General features: G+C 57.3%; 2 protein-coding genes across 10 annotated transcripts in view; one reads left to right on the plus strand and one right to left on the minus strand.

Moving 5' to 3' along the window:
* PLEKHG3 (pleckstrin homology and RhoGEF domain containing G3) overlaps positions 1–8211 on the plus strand; it is a 48531-nt gene extending 40320 nt beyond the window's left edge. For 3 of the 8 annotated variants that reach the window (XM_045822656.1, XM_045822653.1, XM_045822655.1), the window contains exons 13-18: positions 1315–1353; positions 1788–1810; positions 2328–2690; positions 3192–3305; positions 4913–6350; positions 6858–8211. In XM_045822656.1, coding sequence (XP_045678612.1) covers positions 1315–1353; positions 1788–1810; positions 2328–2690; positions 3192–3305; positions 4913–6350; positions 6858–7588 — 2708 coding nt within the window. In that variant the 3' untranslated portion in view covers positions 7589–8211. The remainder of the gene's footprint in view (positions 1–1314; positions 1354–1787; positions 1811–2327; positions 2691–3191; positions 3306–4912; positions 6351–6857) is intronic. The other 5 variants (XM_045822657.1, XM_045822654.1, XM_045822658.1 and 2 more) reach the window with 5 other exon arrangements.
* A 1502-nt stretch (positions 8212–9713) lies between these two features.
* Positions 9714–19863, minus strand: part of SPTB (spectrin beta, erythrocytic) — a 117484-nt gene continuing 107334 nt past the window's right edge. For both annotated transcript variants that reach the window (XM_045822108.1, XM_045822109.1), the window contains 4 exons: positions 15835–16094; positions 13278–13451; positions 12988–13030; positions 9714–12815 (listed from right to left, as the gene is read on the minus strand). In XM_045822108.1, coding sequence (XP_045678064.1) covers positions 12648–12815; positions 12988–13030; positions 13278–13451; positions 15835–16094 — 645 coding nt within the window. In that variant the 3' untranslated portion in view covers positions 9714–12647. The remainder of the gene's footprint in view (positions 12816–12987; positions 13031–13277; positions 13452–15834; positions 16095–19863) is intronic.

Genomic DNA, 19863 nt, shown 5'->3' on the forward strand with positions numbered 1-19863 from the left:
GGCTCAATTCTTCAGGGCCTCCCGGAGCGGGGAGCTGGAGGTCCCCGTACAGACAGCCTGCGTTTGCGGTGTTGTGTCCACCCTTCCGCTGATGAGTGTTTGTTCTCACCTGTCTTCTGTGCTTGCCTGTAGTGTCCCTTCTTTCCTCTTCCATCTGCCAGAAATCAGTCTATTGAACTTGGGGGGTGTGTGTGTAAGAGCAGGCCAGCAAGTGGCTGAGAGGGGGGCATGGGAGTCTGACAGGAGCTTTCTGCCTGCCCTCAGCCAGCTGCTCCGACTGCCTGCGAGCCTTTTTTGCCTCCCCCTTCCGGAGAGCTGAGATGGGCAGATAAAGGGCGTTTCTGGATAAGTGAGGTGCTGGTGTCATTATTTGTCACTTATTACACATTCTTGATGACAAGTTCTGAAATGAAAGACTCGAGTGTTTTATGAAAACAGCTGGATGTTTACAAAGTTGTGCAGATCGTGTGTGTGTGTATGTGTGTGTGTGTGTGTGTGTGTGGGTGCACACGTGTTTCAGGAGAGAAAAAGGTTTTCTACACCCTCCCCTGCCCAGGAGCAGCTAAGACACCTCAGTAGACTTTCCTTCCGGCTTCAGGTTTATAGTAGGCTTCCCACGTAATGCCAGCTGGGCAGGGGCAGTTTGAGCTGAGGCCAAGGCTCTAGAGACCGGTCGTTGACAGGTGTCCTCTCATCCCTCCCTGCCTGCCTGTCTCAGGTCTGTCCACAGAAAAGGCGGGGGTCCAAGGTGGTGACATCATCCGCCTAATGGATGTGTTTTGTGTCCTGTCCCTAGAGCCTGGTCGGCCCCTGTGTGGCTGGGCAGCACTGCCGAGCAGGCAGCAAGGCCTTGTGGTGCCAGACCTTAAGGGCCGTAGAAAGTCGGGTGCGAACCCTGCTTTCCAGTGGGGTGCCCTAAGAGAGCTTGGCCTGGGCTGTAGCTAATGTGCTGACGGGCTCATCGCAGGCAAGGTGGAGCTTGATGTGGTGCCATGGACCTCCAGAGTGGCGGCTAGTTGGTCTGAAGGGGGCAGTGTGGGGCTGTGGTTCCTTGCAGGAGCTGCCCTAACTCAGAGGATTGTGGGTAGTGCTGCCCCTGGGGACTGGCGGGAATAGCCATGGACCCAGGCCTGATTGGAGTGGCCCTGCCTCCCTGTGGGGTAGGTGTGAGGGCCGCCTCCTTCAGGCCCTAGGGCTGGGGTGGGGGCAAGCCCGAGTGGACTTTGAGCCCCGTGATGGGCTGGTGGCGCTGTGGGTGTGGGGGCAGGGCTGTTTCCAGGCCTGTGCTGACTGCCCATGCGCTTTCCTCCTCAGAGCCAACCAGACACCTACTCAGGCAGCTCAGTGAGAAAGGTGAGTGTGAAGGGTCGACAGCCAATCAGGTGGCTCTGGGCAGGGGCCAGAAGGTGATGTAGGTAACCACCTGGGTGGGGATGTTGAGGACAGTTTAGAGAAGACTGTGTCTCTATTCTTCCCAGAAAGTGGGCCTCTCCTTGCTGTCTAGAGAGGGGGCTTTGATCCCCAACCCCCGTGGCTTTCACCCTCTTCTCCGGTAACAGCAGGAGCAAGCAACACTCACAGACCTGCACTGCTTTGCCCCTGCCCTGGTTCCTGTTCTGTCAGTCATTCCTTTGAGGATTTTAGGACTAGGAGCCCCCAGAGAGGTCTTCCCCAGGGGACTCTAGGCCTGTGGCCTCTGGCCTCTATCCTGCATAGAGAGGCTCATTCTCTTGTTTACCCATCTCCCCTCTCCTCGCCCGCATACTGGGACTCTGCGGTGGCGGCAGCAGCCAGAGCAGTGGGAATGAAGGTAAGGTTTGTGGGCAGAGGGGCCTGGTTGGGTAGAGTAGGGTGGGACTGCCCAGGTCAGCCCCTGGCTCCTTTAGCTCTCATTGTCTTCATTCATTTGACAAATACCTATCAAGCACCCCCTGTGCACTGGACTCTGCCATGTGGGCCACAGAGGGTCAATATACCATGGCCCTTGCCGTGGGGACCCTCCTATCCCCTTCCCCTGTAATGGTACCCTGGTGGTGGCCTGCCCAGCCTGGATGCTCTCAGTTTTTCCTCTCCGGGGCAGGCAGGCCTCTCTGGTTCTTGAGTTCCTGACCAGGCCCCTGTCCTAACTTTCCCCAGTCCCTAGCTTGAAAACCAGTCCTACCCCTTACTTCCCCTCACCCCCTCTGGTCTTCACTGGGCTTAAGTGGAGACCAGGGGTTGGTATGTAGAGGTGCATTTCTGTATAAAGCCTCCTCACCCCCAACCACTGGAAGGAGGAGGGGGTGTTGCCCTGAGGCTGGTCACGAGGGGTCTTGTGCTCTGAACAGCATGCAGGCAGTGCTGGTGCTCTGCTGGACTTTGGGCAGCCGTCCCGTACTCGGGGCCTGCGGCCAGAGGCTGAAGGGGGTGCCCGGGAAGAGCAGGAGGAGGACGAGGAGGAGGAGGAAGTGGTGGTGGAGGACGAGGAGGAGGAACAGGCCTTTCAGGTCTCTCTGGAGGACCTGGCAGGGCATGAAGGCAGCAAGAAGGGGTCTGGGCCGGAGCCCCCAGGCTCAGAGGAAGAGGAGGAGGAGGAGGAGGAGAGCCTGGCAGTGGCGGAGCAGGTAGCCGACTTTGCCAGCTCCCTGCTGGCCGCCCTCCACTGCTGGCACTATCGGGCCAACGCTTTACTTTTCTCCCGGGGTGCTATGGTGAGGTGTTTCTTTGATCTCCCCTCCTCCTTGCATGTTCCCTGGCATGTTCAAGCCCATGCCCATCCTAGAGTCCCTTCCCCTGCCCTTTCCACCCTTCTGTTCTTGTTCCTGTACTTCTGCCATCAGCACTTCTTAACCCCTCACTCACTGTCACGCCCTGGTGAGCCCCTGGCATGCAGTGTTCCAGCACTGGGTGCGAACTAGCATACTACCCAACAAGCATGACTAACAGGGTGGGAGTGGTGGGCTAGGGGAAGAGGCGGCACATAGCAGGGCTGCAAGGGTTAGGAGGGTTGGGCTTTGCTGAGGCTGCATACCTGGCGGGGATTTGTTATCCCCAGGCCTGGCAGTTCAGGTTGGCTCTGGAGTGGCTCAGGTCCAAAGCTGGCTCTCAGCAAAGCCCAGCCCCCTTAGGGCGCTGCCTGTGTTGGGACGGATGCAGAAGGGACCAGCTCCCAGTTGTCCTGGGAGTTGATGACTGCCCTCTGCTTTCTGCAGGGGAAGGGGCGCGGGGAGTCTGAAGGCTCCGAGAGCCGCAGGAGGCCCAGCAGCCGGTCTGCCGACAGTGCTGAGAAGCACATGAGCCTCGAGTCCATTTCTTCCCTGCCTGAGGTGAGTAGCCAGCAGGCAGGCGGGCGACAGTGCAGAGGTATCTGGAGCCCAGATCTCCAGGTCTGCGGGTGGGGCTCTCAGGCTTGGGCTCTCCCGTTGGGTCTAAGGGGACAGGACTCTCTCATCCCTTCAGGAAGCCTGTCTGGTTTGTGGGCGCATGACTTGGTGAGCAGACAGCCCCTTTCTATGAATGAGAGGAAGGCGCCCCTTCCTTTGGGCAGATGTAGTCCCTTGCTAACGGGCATAGTTAGCAGAAGTGACCAGATTTTAGATCCCTCAGCCAGGCCTCCCTGTGTAGGGCGTAAGGCGTACGTCCTGCCTGTCGGGTGCTTGTTTATTCCGTCTGTTCTCTGCAACAGCTCTACCAGAGAGAAGGGGGCTCAGAACGGTTGGGTGATGTGCCTGGCATGGCTTCTGAGGGACAGAGCTGAGGCTGGACTTGGGCCTGTGACTCAGAAGCCCAAGGTCTTCTTCCCACTGCCCCATGCCGTCTGTGGGTTGCCTGGAAATGGAAGCCTTTGCTTTCCCAAAGTCATAAGGAAAATTCCTTCGTGAGGCCTAGACCCCGGAGTAGGCCTCACAGAGACAGAAACTGGACGACACTGGATACAGGTCTAGAGTGGTGCTGTCCAGTGATGGTGGAACACTAGCCACATGTGTGACGTTAACTTCTCTAGTAGCCACATTAAAAAATCACTTAATCCAGGACGTCCAACCTGTTACCATTTCAATATGTAATCCATATAAAAAACTATTCACAAGATGGTTTATGCTGCCTTTGTATGAAGTTTTTGCAATTGGTGCGTATTTTACCTTTACAGCTGATTTCAGTTTGGACTAGTCCCCTTCCAGGTGCTTGGAAGGCACGTGTGGCTGGCGGCTACTGTCGTTGGACGGTGCAGGCCGAGGTCATGGCTCGTGCTCTGCAGATTCTGGACGGTGTCAATGGGATCGAGTCTGATCCCTCAGAGTGCAGTGTTTGCGCTTATCTCCTCCCTGCAGACCTCTCTGGAAAGCTGCCTGTCCTAGCCAGTTTTGTGGTTCAAATGACTTACAGGGTGGTCAAGAGGGAGATCTAGAATTTGCTTCCTTCCTTGCCCATCTGCTGGGCACGTGCACAGGAGCCACATTCCTGTCTCACCCTCTGCAGGATTCCAGCAAGTGGTCCTGTTGCCTCGGGACCCTGAGCTGCGCAGGAGGCCCTGGCCTCTCAGATTGCTCAGGCCTGGGTTTGAACCCAGAACAACTCCCTCATGGGGAGCCTCTAAAACTGTAGGGAGCTGCTTCACCCCTGGGCAGGGAGTACTGGTGCTGTGGCTCTGAGTTTTGGTGTTCCCATCTGCCCATGTAGCTCCCAGATAGGCTGCCGGAGAGAGATGCCACCACCTTCTCCCACCCACATTCCTAGAATTTCCTTTGGGTTTGAGGGCTGTGGGCCCAGCACAGTGGCTGCAGGGTCACTAAGGGACAGCGTCATGTTCCTCCCTCTGAGGAGCTGTTGCCCCTTCTGTTGCAAACTGCAGCGCCCCCTCATCAGGCTTTGAGCAGGCAGGCCGTGCCATCCCCCTTGTCCCCAAGTCTCACGTGAGCTCCCTGTGCTCTCCCAGGCTGAGCCAGACCCAGAGCCCGGGACAGAGCCGGAGGTGTTTGCTGCTGTGGAAGGTCAAGCCGAGGAGATGCCCTCAGACACAGAGTCTCCAGAAGTCCTGGAAACACAGCTTGATGCCCATCAGGAGCTGCTGGGGCTGGACCACCAAAGTGACATGGTGGACTTTGTGGTAGCCAAGAGCACTAAAAACATGAAGGCCTTGAGCAGTGAGGAGGAGGAGGACGATGACGAGGAGGAAGAGGAGGAGGAGGAAGAGGAGGAAATGGGGACTGCCCAGGAGTCTGAGAGCCTCCTGCCGCCCTCTGTGCTGGACCAGGCCAGTGTCATTGCTGAGCGGTTCGTCAGCAGCTTCTCTCGGCGGAGCAGCCTGGCACTGGAGGACAGCAAGGCCACTGGCTTCGGGACCCCGAGGCTGCCCAGCCGGAGCAGCAGTGTGCTCAGCCTAGAGGGCAGCGAGAAGGGCCTGGCCCGGTGCGACAGCACCACAGACTCCCTCAGCTCTCAGCTCCCCCCAGCAGTGGACCTCAGTGTGGGCGTGGCCACGGAGAGTGGCCCTTCTGTCAATGGGACGGAGCCCCCAAGCCCAGGCTGCTCAGCAGAGACCAATAGGTCTTCTTCCTGCAAGAAGAAGGAATCCATGCTCTCCACACGAGACCGGATGTTGCTGGACAAAATCAAGAGCTACTACGAAAATGCAGAGCACCACGACGCAGGCTTTAGTGTCCGACGCAGGGAGAGCCTCTCCTATATCCCCAAAGGCCTGGTGAGAAACTCGGTCTTCAGGTTCAACAACCTTCCCAGGCAGGACCCGGAGCCAGTGGCCCCATTAGGGCACAAGAGACAGGTGGGCTCCAGGCCGGCTTCATGGGCCCTGTTTGACCTCCCAGGACCAGGCCAGGTGGGTGCAGGTTCTGGCGACCCAGCTCCTATCACAGATGCTGAGTTCCGCCCATCTTCAGAAATTGTGAAGATCTGGGAAGGTATGGAGTCTTCTGAGGGGAGTCCTCGGAAGGGGCCAGGCCAAGGTCAGGCCAATGGTTTTGACCTACACGAGCCACTTTTCATCCTGGAGGAGCATGAGCTGGGAGCTATCACTGAAGAGTCAGCCACTGCATCACCAGAGAGCGCCTCCCCCACCCAGCGGCCCAGCCCGGACCGCCTGGCTCGGGAGCTGAAGGAGCTGGTGAAGGAGCTGAGCAGTGGCTCCCAGGGAGAGCTGGTGGCCCCACTGCACCCCTGCATCGTGCAGCTCTCCCACGTGATGGACAGCCATGTGAGCGAGCGAGTCAAGAACAAGGTCTACCAGCTGGCTCGCCAGTACAGCCTTCGGATCAAGAGCAAGGCGGGGACAGCCAGGCCACCACTGCCATGGGAAAATGCAGCTTCCACTGTTCCCCAACTGCAGGAGGAGGCTGGATCGCCATCGGGTGGCAAAGGTACAACGGGGGTAGGGATTGGGCCCCTCCCACAGTCTGGGATGGAAGAGCCCTTTAAGAGTCAGTTGGCTTTTGGGGAAAAGTGATCCCTAAAGGACCTCTACCAAAGAGGGCTGGACCCCACACTGAGGGCCAAGGGCCAGAGTGAGCCCTGGCAGCTGGTCTAATGCCCCGAGGCCACCCGTGGGGCCCTGGTTGAGCACTCTGACTGCCCTCCCCCCATCCTTCCTGCGGAAGAGACCTTTGGAGGAAATGTAGCCGTGCCCTCTTCTCTAGGAGAGCAGAAGCTCTTCTTGTCTTTCGTCCTTTGACTCTTGACCCCTTGTCCACTGCCATTCCTTTATTCTCCCTGTTTCCCTTTGATAAAGGGACCATGGATGGTAAATGAGGGTTCTCTTCCATCATCACACCCAAAACCCCACCGACCAGCCTTCCCCAGAAGTTCAGAGCCCTCACTTCCGCTCTCCCTTCCTGCCCTGTGACTCAGGCCGCTCTCTCCCCTCACAGGTAAGAGAAAGCCGGTGCTGTCCCTCTTCAACCACGAGGAGGTGCTGGCCCAGGAGCACAGCCTGCCCAAGCCCTGCTCGGCCGGGGAGACGTCACCACGGCGTTTCTCCATCCCTTCTGCTGGCAACTCGAGGACCACTTCACCTGGGGCCTGGTCTGCCACTCGAAGCCCTCTCAGCCCCTTGGACACCGAGACCTTCAACTGGCCCGACGTCCGAGAGCTCTGTTCCAAGTATGCCTCTAACGACGAGGCGGTCCAGGTCGAGGGAAGCCGGTCCCGAGGCCCACCCGTCAGCCGGAGCCGCTCAGTGCCAGACGGCATGGTGGAGCCGCCCCTGTCGGGCAGGGTGGGCCGCTGCTGCAGCCTGAGCGCCAAGAGGGGCCAGGTGGGCCCAGAGGCCACCCAGCCCCGGTCTCCTGGGGCGTTGCCCCAGAGTGGGCCGGACGGAAAGGAGGCCCTGTACATCACTGCAGACCTCACCCTGGAGAACAACCGGCGGGTGATTGTCATGGAGAAGGGGCCCCTGCCTGGCCCCGCGGTGGGGCTGGAGGAGAGCAGAGGCCCTGGACAGAGATCAGCAGCAGCCATAGTGGGGCAGGGCCGGGATTTGCAGGAGGCAGCCGCACATCAGCCGAAGGAAAAGGGTCCCAGGGACCTAGTGGACCCAAACCAGCAAGGCATCGTGAGAAACCTGAGGGAAAAATTCCAGGCCTTGAACTCTGTAGGTTGACTCTTGAGTCTTGGGGGAGGGAGGAGCTTGGGGAATGAGGAGGAGCCTTGACCTATGTCCACAGGTTTGGGCTCACCCTCCTTACAGGAGCCTCACCCAGGGCCCTCGGAAGGCGGTGCCCGGGAACAGTGCTCTGGTGTACTCAGCAAGTGCCTTGTCCTGCTGTAACCACGCTGGTGCCCTCCCCCCACAAGCTCACGGTGACCTTCCACAGGTCCAGATGGGCCCCTCTTCCCTCTGAGGCCGGTGTGGCCACTTCCCTTATATCCAGTTCTCTGGTGAGAAGCCACATATTTAAACTCACCTCTTCCCAGGGAGAGCAAGCCCTGTGTCAGCCGGCCACTGCCAGACTGAGGAGCCCGCCAGGGGAGATGCGGGAAGGTGGCCCGGGTGGGGGGGCGGGGCTGTGCCTTTTCTTAGGGTCCAGGCAGGAACGAGGTCCATAATTTATTGTTTGTGTGCATGTGTGTGTGTGTTTTCCCCGTTGATTCCCGTCCTGTGAAGAATGTAACGGACTCAGTTCAGGTACTTTTGTGGATTGTTTCGCTGACCCTGTGGTTGTCGCTAATGTATACACATTTCATTATTTGCCAATGGTGCAATAACCACTGCTGACCAACCGACCTGTGTGTGGCCTCCTTATTGGGCCTGGCTGGGGTGGGGGGAGTTGATCGTGGTGGGGGTGGGAGGCGGGATGTGGGGGTGGGAGCTTTGACGTCCCCTCCTGCTGTACGTGCGTATGAGGCACCGGGGTGCTCGTGGGGGAGCTGGGGCAGCAGGATGTGTGGGAGGGGACTTGTTCTCGGCTGCTCTGCTCCCATGGGCTTCTCTGTTGGCCCCCAGCCCGGCATCCTGTCTTGGGGGCAGGGGCATCGTGCCAGCCTTTAGCTCTCTTCCTCAAGGGCCAAAGTTGGACTAGAGAAAGTAGAGATGGGGGAGTGGAGGGAACATTTTTCTAATAGGCAGAGGTTTCTAATGTCTGGTGCTTTTTGCTCCTTTCTCCCTCAGTGAGTCCCAGGAGATCCTGGGAGGCGAGGGTTCTAAACCCGGAGCCCAGAAATGTCTCCAGGTGGCCTGAGGCATTGGGTGAGAACTGCAAGTACATTTTTTCCTGGGATGCGTCCTCAGTGTCCATCCCATTCTCAAAGTGTCTTTGATTCAGAAGGGCTAAGATTGCCTCCCTATGTCTGGTTGCGTTTTCTGCCCTTTCTGCACGGGGTACCAGCCTTGTTTGGCCATTTCTTCTGTCTGGGGCCTGGGAGGAGCTGGGCTGCGGGGCTCAGGTGGTCCTCAGGTGTCCCCACAGGTCTGCCGGTTCAGGGCCTCAGGGAGTGCAGGGCAGGGGCAGGGCTGGTGGGGCCTCTGCTGGGCAGCAGCGGGCAGGGCAGAGACGGGCCGTGTTCTGCCAGCTGCCCTGAGTGTTCCATGGCTACTTCTGAGGAGAGAGCTGGCTTTTTTACCAGGCAAGTCTTGGGTGGTGACGCTGAGGGCCCATGGGTGTAATGGAGTGCAAGTCAGAAGACCCAGGCTTTGGTTCTGGCGCTGCCGTGTTCTGGCTGGGTCACCTAAACGCTTGCTTTTCCCTCGTCTGTAAATTGAAGGAGACGGATGGCTCGTTCAAACTCCCTGACTCAGTCTTCAGTGGGTGGAGCCTGGGAAGTTGTAGTGAATACTTTCCCCAGGTGATTCTGACACAGCCATCTAGGTATGTCTGGGAACCTCGAACCCGCTCAGTGATTCTCACCGGCTGCCCGTCAGAAGCACCAGTGGAGCCTTTCGGAACACGGCTGTGTCTGCACTCCACCCGCCCAGACCAAACGAACACTCCCCTTCGGAGGTGCACCCCAGGCGGGGCCTCTGGTGGTGCCCACGTCCAGCCGGGTCTCTGTCCCGAGCCCTGTGGGGAAAGGCCTGCGGCAGGCCCTCCGGATGGTGGGGTGCACGGCCCGGTGAGCTTCAGTCCAGGTCTCAGGACCCGGGTGCTGGCGCGGTTGTCCCAAAAGCCTCAGGGACAAGCCAGAGAGTCTGGGGTACAGCCCCTCCTTGCTTACTCACCTAGCCCTCTTGGCCCAGGTCAAAGGGAAACAAGGCTTGCCAAATAAGAAATGTAGAGAAATGAGAAATGTAGAGTGTTATTATTGATTTATTAGAAAAACTAGTAAATGGGTTTCCTCTGTTTGGTGGAAGCACATGTGAGCAGTTGGAGGGCAAGGCCCAGATGGCGTGGTCTGTGCCCCACGGGGCTGCGGTCCTGTCGCTGCCGCCTCCACGGTGACCTCCCTGAGCTTGCTTGTCCAAGGGACCAAGCCTTGTGGTCCTTGGCTCTCTGTCTCCTCCCACAGCGGGGAGGAGGGGCATCCAGGACCATCCTCGGGGACCCCGCTCGCCCTCCGACGGGCAGGGAGTGGTGTGGGTGGGAGCCGAGCCTTCTGCAGGCCTCCTGTGGTGGGTGCTGGTGGGGGGAGGGGGAGGTAAGCCCAAGAACTGTCCACACCCCCCTCAGCCAGAGCCTGGGGAGGCCAGGGGACGGAGGGAAGGAGGACCACCTGGCCACGCCCCGAAGGAGCTCCTTCTAAACTGCCAGTTGTGCTGGTGTGGACTGGAGCTATGTTGACCTAGGCTGGGAGTACTGTTAAAAGATTGCAGAGTAGAAAATGTAAGGGGGACCAAAAACAAACACCCCCCCCCCCCATAGAACTGTGCCAGGGTGCCAGGCACTGAGCCTGCACATGGCACAGTCTCCCAAACCGGGGTGCCTGCAGTTTCTGTCCCATTGGTTGAGGGTCTCGGGCCTGTGAGATGTGGGAGGGATGTGCAGGAGCTGGCACTAGGTGGCGGGTCACATGCAGCTGGCCGCCCTTGGCAGTCGGGGGCACCCGGGTGGGGAAGTCCTAGCGCTTCCTTTGGGGCCCTTTCACTCTTGGGACTGTGGAGTTGCTTGTTGGAGGTGCCTCATTCAGGTGCTGCTTTGGCCCACGGGGAGGTCAAAAGGTGGCCCCTTGTCCCCCGGCTCCCTTGAGACTGGCCCAGGGCAGCAGTGGAGGAAGACTCTTGCCACCACCTGCTCTTCAGCAAGGAACGTGCTACCTGCTCTGGAGCAGGACGTGCCCTCGGGTGTACCAGAGGCCTTCTTTACTGCCACCTGAGGGTAGTCCCCTCACTGCCTCCTGCCTTGGTTTCTCCAGGTGTAGAGAGAGGCTGGTGAATGGTCTAGACTACATTCCCTGCAGGTACAATGAGGGCTGTAGGGGTAAGTGCACAGAGGCCAAGCGAAGACCCTGGCTACATGGGGTGGGGGGCCACCTGACCTGGGGATGTCGGCATCCACCAGACAACGTCACCTCCTGTGGTTCTCGTCTGCCGAAGTCAACTTCACCTTGACATAGTGGTCTTGATCCCCAGGGTGTGCCTGCGCTAAGTGCTCCTGGGAAGGCCTAGGAACCCTGGATGCCTACCCCTGTGGTTTCTACCTGAGCCTCACCCGAGTTCCGGAGGAATCATCTCAGTGTGTCTGAGGCTCCTTCCCATGGGGAAGGTGATGGAAACAGCAGTCCCCAGGGACCTTTCTGGTCTCCCCAGGGAAACACCTGCTGCCACCAACTTGACCCTCTTTTGGACCTTAACCCCAGTTAAGATGCTGGGCTGGAGCTGTATTGCTTTCAGAGGGTGGGGGGTGGAAATCCTTGTGGAACGAGTGCCCCCCTCCCTCTTGCAGTCCGACTGTAGCAGCCTGGGGAAGGCTTTCCCCACGCGTCTAGGTTGCAGGGCCCCTTTGGCTGTGCTTGGGTTGTCAGGGTAAGATATTTGGTGACTTCTGCACCCCTGTGCAGAACCTTCAGGAGAAGCTGAGCAAGGGGTGCTACACCTTCATGGCCCTGGCGCCAGCATTTGTCCCAGCTGTCCATGGATTGTTGGACAGGTGGTGACATCCAGGTATGGCCATGGTGCCACCCCAGGGTGATATAGGTCATGCATGAACTTGGCCGTCTGTCCAGTCAGTACCCTCGGCTGGTACCTGCTGCAGACTACTCACTGGGCATTTGGCTTTGCTTTACTCCAGGCGCTGGGCTGTCCATCTGGTATCTGGGGACCGTACTGCCTCTAAGGGGTCCTGGGTCTGAGTCAGATATTGCTGGTTCAGCTGCTACTGGGTGTTGGGGGGCGTCCCAGAGTGGAGAGGCAGCGCCTTAGGCAGTGTCGGGACTTGTCTACCTCCTTCAGGTCTGAGTTGTAGCCCTAAGCTCTAACTGAAGTTTTAAAAAAGACCGGCTGGAGAGCTTCCTGGTCCTTCTACTACCCATGGTTGGCAGCAAAGGATGCTGGAGGCAGTGGGAGGCCCCTTGCACTTAGGACCCCACGGACCTTGGAGGGTGTCCCCCCGCCTGCTTTTTTGGTGGGAGGAGGGGGGGGAGGGATGTGGTGGCCCCTGAGGTGAGAGACCTGGTTCCGAGGAAGCCCAGTGGGGAGGAGGCCCATAGAGTCCCCGCAGTCCCCAGCAGCCCTTTTCCCAGGCCTCGGGCCCTGTGGGCCTACCTGAGGGCTCCGTCCTTGTGCCCCAGGGGTGGGTCAGGTATTTCCAGTGTCTTCTTCCCTTCCCCTGGTTTTGACTAAGTCAGGGGTGACCCCAAGTAGCTTGCTTTGGGAGTGGGCAGCATCTGACGAACCCATCAGCCTTCTCCAGCATTTATGGGGCAAGGGGACCTGATGCATCCTCAGCCCAAGAATGGGGTGGGGAGGAGGGTGTGAGCCTGGGAAAACCGTACTCTGCCCACAGGCCCAGAGGCCCAGTGGAGCCGGGAACCTCTGTCCCTGGAGCTGCTCTGCAGATGGTGGGGGAGCAGGCATCGGGCCAGGCAGGTGAAGGCAGGTATTGCAGTGCAGCATGGGCCCTGGAGCCCCGCCCGGCGACTCAGAGCAGGCAGGCGGCGGGCAGCGGGCAGCAGGCAACCAGGCAGCAGGAGGGCCGTGGTCAAGGCCGAGGGCGCCCGCAGCCTGTCCTGGGCAGTCGAGGGAGGCACAGTGGCACTGCCCGGCCCCACCTGTGGGACACCGCAAGAGGCTACTTCTTTTTGGGGAAGAAGCTGAATCTCTTTTCCTTTTCTTTCTTGCCAACGCTGGTGTCAGGGCCGGTGATGGAGGGCAAGGGCAGGCTCTGGGCCTTGGTGCGGATACTCTGGGACTCGTTGATGGCGGTGCTCACACCCTGCAGCCAGGACAGCATCTCCTCCTGCGGGGCGGGAGGGTCAGGGCCTCACACTTCTCTGGGGAGGCCCCCACAAAGGCTGGGAGGGGAGCCCCAGGACTGCCCGCTCTAAGGGAGCCTTGAGGACAAGTGGCTTGAGCCTCCTCCACCTGCCCCTTTGTTAGTGGGGGTCTGGGCCGGGCTGCCTGGCACTTACCTCGTCCTTGCCATGGAAGAGCCACTCACTGCCATTGCTCAACCTGGGGGGGACAGAAGGGTTCCTGTCCTGGAGCTGCCTCTGGAGCCCTCTGCCTGGGCAGAGGGCTGGCTCGATCCCACCGCCCCTCAGACACATAGCACCTTCTGAGAGAGGTAAGGACCTGGACCATTGGCCTTTTTGCTTTAAACAACCCCTGAGGGCCAGCGCAGGCACGCAGTGGACCCCAGTCCAGCCACTGATACAAAACTGAACCGCCGGGGAGGGAGCAGGGGATGGGCGGGCCTCACCTCAGCTTGAAGACGTGCTTCTTCTTCTTGTAGTTGGCAGCAATCTCACAGATGGCGTGTCTCAGGGCCAGGGGCTCTTCCCCATGGTAGGGCACCCCCAGCGCCAGGTTCTTGGCATCCTTGTAGAAGGTCAGCTCGCTATTCCTGAGCACACAGTACAGGTTGTTCCAGGACCTGCAACGGGCAGACAGGCAGGTCACCCGCCGTCCTGACACAGCATCTCTGTACTCAGTTCCTACACTGTGCCTTTCCTATGACACCATCCTCCCCCTGGTAGATAGGGATACATCTTACTGTAAAAAATAAATCATCTCAGCCCTGGCTGGCGTAGCTCTGGATTGAGTGCCGGCTGCAAACCAAAGTGTCACAGGTTCAATTACCAGTCAGGGTACATGCCTGGGTTGCAGGCCATAACCCCCGGCAGCTGCACATTGATGTTTCTCTCTCTCTCTATCTCCCTCCCTTCCCTCTCTAAAAATAAATAAAATCTTTAAAAAAAATCATCTCCATGTAACGTCATTACCAAAAGTTAATGATAGTTAGCATTGAATGTATTTCCTTCTAGTCTTTTTTCTATTCACGTATTCATGTTTTTTCCTACTCACATATTGGGGTAGACCAAAGTAGGTTTACAGTTGTGAGTGCCCAAAACACAGAGTTTATTCTTGTATTATTATTTGTTCATTGTATTTATTTGTATTACAACTGTAAACCTATGTTTGTCCACCTCTGTATATAGCTAAAATTGGATTATACTGTATACCCAGTTTTATGTCCTGCTTTCAAGCTTAACACTAACATGAGTATTTCCTCATATCCTCAAATATTTCTTGAAAGTAATTTTGAATAACTATGTGGTATCTCATCACATACATAAATAATCCCTTTATTGGCGGGCCATGTGACAATGGAAATTTAAACAGTACAATTTAACAATGTGACGAACATTCTTGTGCGTAAACCTTTGCCTGTACGTCTGATGTTGAGACGCAGTTTTAGAAGCAGAATTATTGGCTCTAAGACCAACCATGTGAACTTTTCAGAGCACTTCCACATCCATCAGCATGTTTGCTTTTCACTGCAGAACTGTGAAATGAATAAAGCAGGGGTTGTTTGGTGGCTGCTGCTAGTTTTCGTTCTGTTGGTGTATGCCGGCACGCTGGCCTAGCACTCTTAAAGGAAACACTTGGGTGTATATCAAGGCTCATCTCAACCGGTGTGTGTGGTGACAGCTGCAAGCTTATAAACTCGTGTGTGGGCTAAGGGGGCTCCTTCACTGATAAATGGGAAACGTGTTGCATTTTCACAGAAGTGGATGCTGCGAAACACTGAAGCTTTTGTTCCTTCTCCCTCCCTCCCTTTGAAGGGCAGGAAGGTGGGAAACTAGTAGGGCACAGTGGGAGGGAGGACGGGAAGGTCAGAGAGAACCTGGCCTGTACGAAGCTGGCAGCAGGGCCACTTTACAAAGCCCAGATTTCTGACGCCCAGCCTGGGGATCTTCCCTGCAGCCCTCACCGCCTGTAGCCCGAGTAAGGCAATTGCTAGAAGGAACTGGGTCCTGGAATAAAATTCTGCCTTGAGCAGATGAATGACTTAACCTCTCCGAGACTCTGTTTCCCTATGTGGAAAATGGAAACCTCAATATTCCAAGGTGGTTAGGAAGATTTTATCAGTCCTAACATAAAGCCTGGCATGCAGTAGGTGCTCAATAAATGGTAGTTCCCTCTTTCCTGGTGGACTCTCCACATAAGCAATAAACCTCTTCAGGAGAGTGGGGTCCCCAAGTTCATTTCTGGAATTTGCATTAGCTTGGGCATCCCCCAGGACAGGCTCTGTGTGCTGCCAGTGGCCCTGGGAATGTGGCTGGCTTCAACCTTGACGCTGCCCTGTTTTCCTGGGACCCCCTGGCCCACTGCCTGAAGGTGGGGCTCCCAGAGTCTTTATAGAGGCATGCCCAGATAGACCAAACCCAAGGGCATGACTGCCTCAGGGACAGGAAAGGACACAGTCTGTGAATGAATGCCTCAAGGTCACAGAGTCACTGTGTGATGGTATCACGAATGCCCTCCAGCTGCACCTACGCTAACCCCCTTCTTTCTCCGCTCCTGTGTTATAGGTAGGGAACTGAAGCCCAGATTGGTAAAAAGTGGGACTCAGTCAAGGTCATGTTGTTAGTGCCTGGATTGACCCACCCAGCCCTAGGATAAGAACAACAACAGTGGTGTTCTCCCAGCTCTTCCTGTGCGCAGGCACATGCTCTCTACACCGAAGAGGCGTGCTGCCGTCAACATCCCCGTTTTACAAATAGAGACGTTAACTTAGGCTGAGTGACCTGTACAAGGTCATAGGATTTGAACTTGGGGCCAGAACTGAAGACAGGCTTTCCCTGACACGCCAGGCAGCCCCTGGGCTGGCTCGGAGGAGTGCCCAGAAGCTCTCAAGACCAGGGAAGCAAAGGGCACCTTCTCCCCCAGCACGCGCGCCTGTGTTGCCCAGGCTATGCTGGTGAAGGCCCTGGAGCCACCCCCCCTCCCACCGGAGGCCTCTTCCCACACACCTGTTGGATGCCTTCTTGTTGGGCCCCTCCAGGTCGTGCTTGCGGCCCAGGTAGCCCTCCATCTGCACGCTGTGCCCGTGGTCCCGCTGGGCCGGCAGCGTCGTAGGCTCCTCACCCTCGCTCAGAGGCGTGTCCAGGACCTTAAAGAGGGGCTCCGTGGCAGGCCCCTCATCCCCGCCAGATTTCTCCTCCTGCCCTTCCACCTGTGGCCCCGGTGGGGGTGGCGGCTGCAGGTCCTGCGGCCGCTGTCTGTCTTCCCCCTGCTCAGGGGCACACGGGAGGAGCACACCTCGCTGGGGTTCTGCCGCAGGGGTGGCTGCTCCGCAGAACTGGGGAGCCAGCAGGCCCCCTCCTGAGCCTGGTTCCTTTCTGTGTGCACCTTCGGGTCCCCCCACACACACCTGACCTCCCCCCGCCCCACCCCCGGCTATGGGTACCCAGCGGGCCTGCTTCCCTAGACTCCGCCCAGGTCTCTGGCTCCTTTCCTACCCCCAATCTAACATCAACAGGAGTTCTTGGAGTGATCTGAAGGCAGCCTGAGTGATGGTCCGGTCCAGGGGGTTCCCACACAGCCGGCAAAGCCCAGGCTCACCGCCCGGCGCCAGGCCCCTACCCCTGCTGCGGCCCCACACTCTAACTCCGGCCAAGCTCTGCGTGGGCTCTGGCAAGACCTCCTATGAAGACAGGGCCGCTGTTAAGGCAGGTTTGAAAAACACGTGTATGAGATGGTGACCAGGAACTCTTCTCTTACCTTCCACTTGTATCTAACGCCCCTAAGTTAGGGCAGCCGTCCCTTGGTGTCCCCCACTCCCTTGAAGAGGAAGAACCTGGACTGACTGGTCCTGCTCCTGTCATTTGACAGGAATTTCTTGCAGTAGGGCAGTGGTTCCCGAGCCTGGCTGCCTTGTGCACTCACTTCAGGAGCTTGAACGAAATAGTCCCAGCCCCCTCCCTCAAGATGCTGCTTTCACCGGCCTGGAGTGGGGTGTGCACCTTGGCGTTTCTTCGTAACCTTTTCGTGCATTCTGATGTGCAGTGGGGGTCGACAGTCACCTGTAAGGGGCCCCTGCCCTGGGGAAGGGCTGTGGCTCTACCCTCCTGCACCTCCCTGTGGAGTGGGAGGGTGCTCCCTGCCACTGTCCACGCTGAGTGCAGGGCCTTGGAGTCCTTGTTGATCTGCTCTTGTGCCTGCTGCCAGAGAAGCGAGGGCAGGACAGATGGGGCAGCAGGGGGCAGCCCACCTCCCCCCGCTGGGTGGGGCAAGAATGGGTGGGTCTCCTATGTGCCAGATGAGCACCCAGGAAGGCAGCCCAGCTTAAGCCGTTGGTCAGAACCCTGTCTCAAAGACCTGGCTGCTGGAGATGTTACAGCACCAGGTGGGAAGGAGCCTTGAAGGCCCCTGCACAGGCTGAGTCTGAACACCTGAGGGACCAGGGCCAACCCAGGCGGTAATGAGACTCTGCCCCCTTATCTCCCCCTGACTCTGACCACTGCAGATGGATGGAGGCCCAGAGAACATTGGAAAGGAGCCGGAACACAGCAGACATACCCTGTGCTCCCCACTGTGGGTCCCACAAACGTGGGCCAGAGAGATGGAGGATGAGAGGGTGTGGGCACCATGTTGGACATCAGATCGGAGCTTTAGCTTGGGCAGGCTAAAAGCGACCAAGGCCTGTCTGAGGTGGTGCTCAGGAATGGGAAGGGCGGCTCAGCGGAGATGTTTGAAGGCAGTGCTTGGAAGAAAGGTAAAACTAGTCACGTTCATGTACCATAAAATTAGGGCTGTTCAATAAACAGTTATAAGTTGGGGTTCCGATGAGATCTTATTTAAAGAAAGGATACTATGACTGGAAAAGTTTGAAAACCACACTACCCTCGCCTACTGCCTTCAATCTATGAGAAAGCCTTTGCTCAGAGAGGTTAAATGACTTACCCAAGACCACGTGGCTTGTAAGTATTGGAGACAATTAGGAACACGCACTCCAGAATTGGACGAACCTGAGTTTTTAATCACATCTTTAGGGCTCTCATCCTTTTCTGTTGTAGAACCTTGACAGCTGTGGCCAGGCCACACTGGTCTTTCTGCATCTTGCACTACTTGTATCTTCAAGAGTGCAATGAGCCAGCATTGGCCACAAGGATCTGGGAGGCCCAAACCCTGCCTGCACAGTCCTCTAGCAGGGAGGAAGGGCAGGAGTAGCAGGAGTAGGGCTGGTAGCCTGGGTTTGGGGTCCTGTGGACCCATCAGGCCACGCCTTTGACCCGGGTGTGGTTTGGGGAGGTGGACTAGTATTGCAAAAAGTGAAGCCTCTTTTTATCCCTAACCTCTCCATCTGGCTGCACTGCTCCTGGTGGTGGTGGGCCGGAGCCCTCCCCGTCCTTGCCCTGGGGTCTCAGGAAGATGGCCTGGCAGACCCTCAGCCTGGTTTGCCCCTCTCACCCAGCCTGCAACCTCCTGGGACTGGTCTTACTAGAGGCCTGTGGGTTCACATTTTCTTCCCATACTTTCTTCTATCCTCCTTCCTTTTGGGAACTGTCCTCTGAAAATAAAGACGAATTTTTCCAGGACTGCTTCCCAACTAAATTTCACCTTTTTTTCTGCTTCCTGATAATGGATGCCTGATCCACATTCCCTGGCAGGGACATTTTGCAAAAGTTAAATGGCTGGGTCATGGGTTGGCTTTGAAAAATAGCTTTTCCAATGTTTGCAAAGGTTTCCTATGTGCTCTTGACTGTTCACATGGAGACAATATAAAATGCACCCTGTCCTCTCTATCCTGAAGGCCAAGGCCCGAGGAGGAGGAGTTTGGTGGCTGCTTCTCCTTCCCAGGCCCAGGGCTGGCAGACTTCTCTTCCTCCTGGGCTGGGGGAGGGGACACCAAAAAGAAAGATGGTGTCATGGTTTGGGCAGAAGGGCCCTCCTGTCCCAGGCTCCAGGGGTAAATATGCTTTGTGCCATTTTATGAGAGCAGGGAAAGTGTGGGGAGGCAGCGGCAGTTCTGCTGCTGCTGGAACTGTGCTCTCATATGGAGATGGTGCCTTGCCCAACAGGGCGAGGTCTGTGGAGCTGGCTACTCCTGAGGCTGTAGGGACAGACAGGTTCTGCCAAAAGGCCCTGGATGGATGAGATGATCTGATTCCCTTCTCTCCTCCATTCTCTAAGGCAGAAGGCCTGCTGCTTTAGCCCTCAGGTGGTTAGGAGGATGCACATCTCACACCTGCACTGCTGAGGGGTACCGAGCCTAGAGGGGTCGCCCAGAGGAGCTGGGGGACCCTAAAGAGGGAAGGGCCAGCTGCCCTGGGATTCTCTGTTAGGCTGGAGTGGTTGGTAGGTCTTCGGCCATAGGTGGGAGGGACAGCATGAGGGAGAATGAGGGTGGGGGCTGGAATAAGGGGAGGGGCTGCCCGCAGCATGGAGCCAGGATCTCCAGTTTGGGTGCAGATGGGCAGGGGTTGGGGAGAGGACTGAGAGGCGGGCATGTGCCCTGGCTGCTGGGATCGTGATGTCAGGGGAGGGAAGGGAACAGACAGGACAGCCTTTTATAGGATCACAGTCGAACAGGGAGAGGCCCCAACACCCGAGGGGTGGGTGGTGCGGGTAGTGGCCACCTCAGAGTCTTCTCAGCTTGACTTTTTAGGGTCCATCCTTGCTAGGAAGCTGGCTTGTGTGGGGGTTCAGGCAAAGGTTGAAGGGCTCTTCCATAAAGGAGGTTCAAGTAGAGGAGTGGAAGCGGGGCAGGATGGGTACATGTATTCTCTAGACTAAAAGAGTTGAAGGTGTACTTCCACACCCAGCCAGCAGGTGGCAGAGGGCACAGCACACAGACAGCTCGCTCTCTCCCAGCTGAAAAAAAAACCCTGTTTGCAAACACAAGATCTTTTGGAGGTTCTTTCAGGGGTGTCCAATCTTTTGGCATCTCTGGGACACACTGGAAGAGGAAGAGTTGTCCTGGGCCACACATTAAATACATTTCGACACAAAATCACAAAAAAATCTCATAATGTTTTAGGTAAATTGAGGATTTTGTG

Source organism: Phyllostomus hastatus, unplaced genomic scaffold (genome assembly GCF_019186645.2).
Source record: "Phyllostomus hastatus isolate PE091 unplaced genomic scaffold, TTU_PhHast_1.1 phas_scaffold_501, whole genome shotgun sequence".
In the NCBI taxonomy this organism is placed as follows: domain Eukaryota; kingdom Metazoa; phylum Chordata; class Mammalia; order Chiroptera; family Phyllostomidae; genus Phyllostomus; species Phyllostomus hastatus.